Source organism: Staurois parvus, unplaced genomic scaffold (genome assembly GCF_062004578.1).
Source record: "Staurois parvus isolate SC_StPar_1 unplaced genomic scaffold, SC_StPar_1.0 ptg000920l, whole genome shotgun sequence".
Taxonomy (NCBI): Eukaryota; Metazoa; Chordata; class Amphibia; order Anura; family Ranidae; genus Staurois; species Staurois parvus.
The window spans coordinates 73,555-82,500 of record NW_028318716.1 but is presented as its reverse complement, the minus strand read 5'-3'; the positions used below and the strand labels follow the sequence as shown (position 1 = coordinate 82,500).

General features: G+C 40.8%; 1 protein-coding gene across 7 annotated transcripts in view; it reads right to left on the bottom strand.

The window, feature by feature from the left end:
- The window catches only part of QRICH1 (glutamine rich 1), a 78,971-nt gene that overhangs the window by 51,366 nt on the left and 18,659 nt on the right, over positions 1 to 8,946 (bottom strand). For 2 of the 7 annotated variants that reach the window (XM_089656597.1, XM_089656598.1), the window contains exons 3-4: positions 8,039 to 8,071; positions 3,601 to 3,711 (exon numbers count right to left, since the gene is read on the bottom strand). The exons of 1 other annotated variant lie outside the window; for it this stretch is intronic. In XM_089656597.1, the coding sequence (XP_089512723.1) occupies positions 3,601 to 3,711; positions 8,039 to 8,071 (144 nt within the window). The remainder of the gene's footprint in view (positions 1 to 3,600; positions 3,712 to 8,038; positions 8,072 to 8,946) is intronic. 4 more of the 7 variants (XM_089656599.1, XM_089656600.1, XM_089656601.1 and 1 more) reach the window with 2 other exon arrangements.

Below are 8,946 nucleotides of genomic sequence, written 5' to 3'. Positions count from 1 at the left end.
AGGATTGTTGGACACAAATGGGGGAAAACATCCAATATTTGAAGGGGAAGGTTTCATTTATTAAAGTAGAACTTCCATCTCCCAATCAACATGGACTATTTGTAATCCTTATGCTGCTAACATTAGCCAATAGATCGGGAAGTAGATCATATTCACTTGTATTAAACTATTATTTTTTTGTTTCTTCAGTGACTTCATGATTTCTTGCCTAGGGAAATGATGTCATACATTCCATAAGTCTTCTGGAGGGGGGGGGGGGGGGGGAGGGTTTCTCAGCTAAGCACATCCTCCTGCTTGCATGCCTGACCTAAGGGCAGATGGATTCCAGAAAGTAAATGCTACATGAATCATCTGCCCTTACTCAAGACGGCCACTGCCAGAAATGCTAGAGGGGTGTTTTTCAAAGTGATTTCTCAGCAAAACAAAGCATGGAGACATGGATGGATGAGTGAGTTTGCTTTGAATATTAAAAATGAACAGCATTTTTGCTTTGTGGTGCTCAGATGTAGTTCTGCTTTTCAATGGTTCTCACATTTGGTTTAGACAGCCTAATTGAGTCCGTTCGCCCCTGAATATAATGACGCCATTTAGGCCCTGATGAAGGGAGACCCAAGGTGCCACTGAAATGCTTTGGCTTGTCTTTCTGATTGTATGAGGAAATAAAGTGCTTAAAACAGTATTAAACCCAAAACCAAAACTTTTATATATTGCAGCTTACTAGTATACAACTCCCTCTTAGATTGTAAGCTCCCAGGATCAGGGCCCTCCTATCCCTCTTGTAATGAACTGTATTGTTGCTGTATTGTCTCCCTTTATATTGTAAAGCGCTGAGCAAACTGTTGGCGCTATATAAATCCTGTATAATAATAATATATAAATCCTGTATAATAATAATATATAAATCCTGTATAATAATAATATATAAATCCTGTATAATAATAATATATAAATCCTGTATAATAATAATATATAAATCCTGTATAATAATAATAATATATAAATCCTGTATTATAATAATATTATATATCAATCCTGTATAATAATAATACTAGTCATTACATGTGGCAGCTGCATTAGTTTTTTTTTTCTTAGGCTTTTTTCCCCTCTGTTTTTACCTGGTGATCTGGCCAGTAACACACCTCCCATATTAAGATTGCCTCCACTCTGGATGGAAGAGCAAAGCACCACCTTTGGACAGCAGCACTGTCAATCTGGGGGAGGGATTGTTCGATGGACTAGCAGATTTAGATACACTAACAAATGGAAGCCAAATTCCAGCTAAGGGCCAATTCACAATGTGTGCGGTGACAGACGTTTTACCACACTGCATTACCGCAACCATTGTTTCCTATGTGTCCCTTTCACACAGCCTGTGGCTGCACAGCAGCATTCTACAATAAAATGGAGAGATGATGCATTCGGAGCACACCATGCCGAATCGCATAGCACTGTACAGTACACGGTCCTGAATGAAGTGTATGTTTTGTGTACAAAAAAAAAAAAAAGCCATGTGAGGTGTTGAATTGAGCACCGCACTGCTCCCCACCGCAGCCAGGAATAGACAGCTTCCAGAGCGGTCAAGCGGTAACCTTTTTGGGATAAAGGTTTTATATAAATAAAAGCTGTTCATTGTAAGCACCCCTGTCAATAGTTTGTCTCATCACTAACCCCCGGTTCACATCTGTGCGGGTGGTGCCGCTGCAGATCCGCACGAAAATCTGTGCAGCCGCACCACCTGCACAAACAAATGCAGACCCGCGGGCGGGTGCCATTAATTCTAATGGCATGCGCCCACACTGGGAACCGAGGCTTCCGTGTGTGCTGCGTTTTCAGAAGTGCAGGGACTTCTTCCCTGCGTGTCACGGGGCACAGGAGTCCATTCAAATGAATAGGTTCTAGTGCCCCGAGCAAAACGCGGATAGATGTGAACCGGGGGTAACTGCTACATCTGCAGGATAGCTGCAGCTGGCCGAATCACCAGGTGAAAATAAAAGGAAAGAAAGCCTAAAGAAATAAAAAATAAATGCAGCCATCACATCGAAGAATTGGTACAATAAATGTTTGCTTTTGGGTTTAGGAGCACTTTATTAAACTTTGTACTTTTGGTGTGGCACGCCTTTCCTTCCAAGGATTTTATTTTTAGTAGGGATGCACTGAAATTTCAGTGGCCGAAACATTTTGGCCAAAAACACCCCTTTCGGCCGTTGGCTGAATTGAAAATAAGCACCGATACAGGTGCCGGAAAAAAAAAAACCGCCCGTCGCCGCCGCTCGGTAGTTCTCAGCCTTACCTAACAAACCAGCGATCCCGGCTCTGGCCATAGAGATTAGTGAAGGAAATATGGCTGCCACTAATCTCTATGCCCTTGGAGGACTGAAGTGATGTCACTTCCTGTTCATTTTTTCATTTTAAAGCACTAGATCAATGCTTTTTTTTTTTTGATCCAATGCTTTACATGGCAGAGGAGATATGTGGGGTTTTATTGACCCCATATCTCTCCATAAAGAGGACCTGTCACTAATTATTTCTATCACAGGGGATGCATGCATTTCTTGTGATAAGAATAAAAGTGATTACAATTTTTTTTAAAGGGACACTGCAAAAAAACAAAAACAAAATACGAAAAAAAGCCCCAAAAAGTTTAAAGTGCCCCCGTTCCCTCGTACGAAGTGGTGAATCGCATACGTAGGCCACGCCCACATATGTAAATTGTGCTCAAACCACACAGGTGAGGTATCGTCATGAACGTCGGAGCAAGAGCAGTAATTCTCACACTAGACCTCCTCTGTAACTTTACACTGCTAACCTGTAGAAATTTTTAAATCATCACCCATGGAGATTTTTAAGTATCGCAGTATTATGCCATTCCACGAGCGTGCGCAATTTTAAAGCGTGGCATGTTGGGTATCTATTTACTCACCGTAACATGAAAAAATTGCGCTATATATTGTTTTTTTTTGTTTTTTTTAATCAAAGTGCATTTTTTTTCCAAAAAATATATATTGATTTTTAAAGTGCATTTTGAATTATCGGTTTCGGCACCAGAATTTTCATTTCGGTGCACCACTGATTTTTAGTGGCACTTGTCATATCCCTGCATTTTCATCCAGTGTTTTTTTTTTTTTTTGTTTTTTTTTAAAGGTCCAGCAATCAGCATTTTGACAAAAATACATCTGCCATAGAGATGAATGCTTACACTCATTAAAAACACACAATATGGTCACCTGACTACTCCACTTGGAGATCAAGTGTGTAAAACAAACGTTACATGAAATTTATATTGTACAGCGCTGAGCAAACTGTTGGCGCTATATAAATCCTGTATAATAATAATAATAATGAATGGCTCCTACAAATAAGATGTGGCAGCTCCTGGAACTTGTCCAGTGACACCACCATGCATGTATAGTCAAGAAGACAAAATAAAAATGATTTATCTAGTTTTATCTCAACATGCAGCTTCCCACCAAGTCTCCACAGGTAACTTAAACAAAAGAAGATTAGGATTGCTCTACTGTGGAGACGTTTCATTTCAGGTGGAAACCCGCTTTAATAATTTGAGAAATATAAATACCACTAGACTGCCCTTGGGAAACTGACCAACAAATCTTCTGAAATACCAGAGTCCTGCGACCCCTCGGGGGAGAGGTTGATTCGATTCAGATGAGGGGCGGGGTGGAGTGTCCAGGGCCTGATGAGTGCTTCAGGAATCTGAAATCAACAACGGAAACTCAGCCACTAACAACTCTTGGAGGTCTTTGGCCATAATAAAGCCCAAACTGCATAAAAGGACCCTGAAATCAGAAATCAATCTCCAATTTTCATGTTTCATTCCTCCAACCCAATCCCCACTTAAAGAGTAACTCCACTTTTGTTGAGGGGAAAACAAAAACAAAAAAAAACACACTCCCCTCTGGGTGATCTATGTACATTGCAGGGATTTAAACACATTTTGCTGTTGCAGATTTCTACCTTTTGATATTCTGAAGAAATAGCAGTTTGTCTGTGTCTGTGTGCAAAGTGAATCTGTATGGAAGTGATTTTATAATTATAAAATTGGCTGCAGAGCTCTGAGAGTGGCAGGGTCTGCATCCCTTTGGATCCTGGCAGTACTCAGGTCGTTGGTTCAAATCCCAACTATGGCACCACCTGCCTGGAGTTTGCATGTTCTCCCTGTGGCTGCGTGGGTTTCCTCCGGGTACTCCGGTTTCCTCCCACACTCCAAAGACATGCTGGAAGGTTAATTGGTTCCTGTCTAAATTGGCCCTAGTATGTGTATGTATGAATGTGAGTTAGGGACCTTAGACTGTACGCCCCTTGAGGGTTAGGGACCTTAGACTGTACGCCCCTTGAGGGTTAGGGACCTTAGATTGTACGCCCCTTGAGGGTTAGGGACCTTAGATTGTACGCCCCTTGAGGGTTAGGGACCTTAGATTGTACGCCCCTTGAGGGTTAGGGACCTTAGATTGTACGCCCCTTGAGGGTTAGGGACCTTAGATTGTACGCCCCTTGAGGGTTAGGGACCTTAGATTGTACACCCCTTGAGGGTTAGGGACCTTAGATTGTACACCCCTTGAGGGTTAGGGACCTTAGATTGTACGCCCCTTGAGGGTTAGGAACCTTAGATTGTACGCCCCTTGAGGGTTAGGGACCTTAGATTGTACCCCCCTTGAGGGTTAGGGACTGATGTGAATGTACAATATATATGTAAAGTGCTGTGTAAATTGACAACGCTATATAAGTACCTGAAATAAATAAATCAAAAGGTGTCAAACAAGGCCCATGGGCCGAATCCAGCCCTCCAGACCATTTCATGTGGTCCTTGCACCTCTCCTGCAGGTACCCCCTTTACTCTTCCTCCACACCCTGCACTTTATGCTTTCCAGCTCTGCCCGGTGATAATAGGGAGGGTGTAGGATTGTTGACATCTGATGTAAAGGGGGGTGGGGTACTCTGGACATCTAGTTTTATAGATACAATCCACCCTTTGAGGGCAACCATAATGCTGATACAGCCCGCCATGAAATGGAGTTTGACACCCCCGCTTTAGCTGATTTCTTTTTAAGAGCATCTCACCAAAAATGACATTTGTTACAGGAGATGCCCAAAACCTGACTTGCAGGAAATGCCCAAAACCTGACTTGTATCAGTATGTACTTCTGGGAAAATCAGTAAGCCAATGCAGGAAAGTATGTTTTGGGGGGGGGGGGGGGTCACTCTTTACACAAACTGTGCAAGAAACACCTCCAGGTAGCTATATTGCATTGCATTTTACAGAATATTATAGCACTGCAGATGGAAAAGGGAAGGTCATTTTTAATAACATTCAATTACAATATGACTTGTGTCGCAATTATACGTTTTTGTTTTTTTTTGCTATTCCCCCCCCCCCCACAAAATAGGAGTTACCCTTTAACAGTGTTCAGTAAGCAACTGTGTATGGTCGCCATTCCCTCATATTCACCCTTCACAAGTGCAGCATTGCACGTTTTGGATGATCACAGCAACACGCAATTGTCTAGAGATCACAGCGAACCATACTAGGGACCAGGCCAGAGCAATTTATCGTGGGAATCGATTCACTTCCAAAACCATAAATGTGATCTACAGTCACTCATGCGGTTTGGGCTTAAAATGCCTTCTTGCATTTACTGGTAAGGCTTCACCATCAGTAAAAATAAGGGAGTTCTGACTGCAAAACAAAGTTAGGTGACTTGGCCAATAAGAATGAATGAAAACAGAGATAAACTGAAACAAAAGACAATACACAGCAAAAGAAAAAAGGTATTGAAAAAACAGTAGTGAAGTTGTACAACATAATTTAAATGCGGCAAATCAGACAAATGCTTATGTCACATGGGCACTTACTACAAAAGGAGGATTTAGAGGGCGCCTAATCAATATATACTAGATCAATACAATCATTTGGTGGAGGGATCTTTTTAATCACAAAAGGCCAGGACAACATTTTTACTCTTTCCTTTTGTTCGTTATGGTACAGTAAGCTATGGAATAACCTACTACATAGGGTAGGTGATGACAAAATCAAAAGCAGAATCTTAAAAGGATTTTATTGATTTTCTTCCAGCCAAATGTTATCCAAAATTAGATTGTAAGCTCCCAGGATCAGGGCCCTCCTAACCCTCTTATATTGAACTGTATTGTTGCTGTATTGTCTTCCTTTATATTGTAAAGCGCTGAGCAAACTGTTGGTGCCATAAATCCTGTATAATAATAAATAATTTTAAAAAATAAAAAAAAATTTAAACCCTTACATTTGGTTTAAAAAAAAGCACTGTCAAACTGCCATTTTTATTTGTTTACACTTTTTTTTTTTTCATCCTTTGCTGCATTTCAGTATTAATAATACCCTTCAGCCAATTCCTGGCTACATACTTCATGTACTTCATGTACTTCAGTGACGGCTGAATGGCATTTCTGTGGCTGGGTTTCGCTGGGATAGCTGCTTGCAGCCCCCATAAGAACCCTGTGTGACAGGGTGACAAATCCAGAGCACAATTGGGACGTGCATATAAAAAAAAAAAAAAAAAGAAGAAGATCGGCATGGCATGATCAGTAGATTTTATTGAAAGTGGCAAATTAAAAAAAAAAAAAAAAAAAAAAATGTAAACCTTTACATTTGGTTTGCTAAAACACTGTCAAACTGCCATTTTTATTTATTTACACTTTTTTTTTTTTTCATCCTGTGCTGCATTTCAGTATTAAATAATACCCTTCAGCCATTCCTGTCTACATACTTCATGTACTTCAGTGAACGCTGAATGGCATTTCTCAGCCTGGGTTTCCTGATGGTGACAATAGTGGATCATGCCTGTATTAAACCATGTTGGGACAGCTGCTTGTAGTCCCCATAAGAACCCTGTGGGACAGGGTGACAAATCCAGAGCACAATTGGGAAGTGCATTATTAAAAACAAAAAAAAAAAAAGGAAGGATTGGCATGGCAGGACCAGTAGATTTTATTGAAAGTGGCAAATTTAAGAAAAAAAAAAAAAAACACGGAAAATGATATAAACGTGTTAAATCTTATATGGGATTTCAGTGATTGGGTTTACATCTACTTTAATAAGGATAGTACAATGTTTTTTTTATCAAGGGACTCGATCCAACTGCTTTGTAGGAAGAAATTATTTTTCCATTAACAGTCAATATGCAGCAGCCTTGGTTTACTCATGATTTGTGTTTATGGAACTAAAATCCGAATGCTTACTTGAGAATCTTGTGACTAAATCCAGCAAAATCGCATCAAGGATACCAATATTTTAGCTATTTGGTTTTTTTTTGTATTTGCCTTTTTTTACGCAAAATGCAACTTGGGATTGTGACAAACTATATGGGATATACAGTCACGGCAAAAAACATTGCCGCCACCCCCCCCCCCCCCCCCTGCATTTCTGTCAGATAATGCACCGCTTCACCCAGAAAATTGTTGCAATTACAAATGTTTCGGCATTCTCACGTTTATTTCTTTTGTTTGTACTGGTATGAAAAGAAGGGGAGAAACAAAAAGTCAAATCTGACACATTCCATGCAAAACCCCAAAAATGGACTGGACAAAATGAATGGCACCTTCTCCAAATTGTAAAAAAAAAAATTGCATTCCAGGTTTGTGCTGCTGTAATTAAACTCACCTGTATCAATTAACTGGTGCGGACAATATAGAAGTCACACCGGCAACCAGTTAAAATGGTGAAAAATTGACTCCACCTTTCTGTTATGTGTCTCTGTGTGCCACATGGATAATGGAGATGCGAGAGCAGCAAAGAATTGTCAGGATTTGAGAACAAAAATTTTGGAAAAGCGTGGACAATCTCAAGGTTACAAGGCCATCTCCAGAGATCTGGACCTCGATCAACTTCCAAATTCAAGCCGACCTTCAGGCACAGGGTATAACTGTGTTGGCTCGCACTATACGTCGCCATCTGAATGAAAAGGAATGCCATGGTAGGAGACCCAGGAGGACCCCACTGCTGACACAGAAACATAAAAAAGCCAAATTTGAGTTTGCCAAAACTTACCTGAGGAAGCCAAAATCCTTTTGGAAGAATGTGCTGTGGACAGACGAAACAAAATTACAGTTTTTTGGTAAAGCCCATCATTCTACAGTTTTCAGAAAAAGAAAGAAGGCCTTTAAAGAAAAGAATACAGTCCCTATAGTTAAACATGGTGGAGGGTCACTGATGTTTTGGGGTTGCTTTGCTGCTTCTGGCACTGGATTGTCTTGGCCGTGTGCATGGTATTATGAAATCTGAAGACTACCAAAAAAATTCTGGGGTCCAATGGGGCCCGGTGTCAGAAAGTTGGGTCTCTGTCAGAGGTCATGGGTCTTACAGCAGGACAATGACCCAGAGCACATGTCAAAAAGCACCTAGAATGGCTTCAGACAAAGCGCTGGAAAAGACTGAACTGGCCAGCAATGAGTCCAGATTTCAGTCCCATAGAGCTCCTGTGAAGAGATCTCAGAACACCAGTTGGGAAAAGGAACCCTTCCAATCTGAGAGACCCGGAGCAGTTGGTGACAAGAGCGCTCCAAAATTCCAGTAGAGCGGTGGAAGAAACTCACTGATGGTTACAGGAAGCCATTGATTTCAGTGAATTTATCCCAGGGGTGTGCTACCAAATATTAAATTGAGGGTGCCAATAATTTTGTCCAGTCCATTTTTGGGGTTTTGTGTGAAATGTGTCAGATTTGGCTTTTTGTTTCTCCACTTTTTTGTGTCACACCAATACAAAAAAAATAAATATGAGAATGCCGAAACATTTGTAATTGAGACAATTTTCTGTGGTGCATTATCTGACAGAAATGCGGGGGGGGGGGGGGAGGGGGTTACAATATTTTTGGCCATGACTGTAAATGACCAAAAATGTGGAGATCATGGGATAGATTATAAAATTTAAACAAATTTAGTGGGAAGCCCCCAAATCT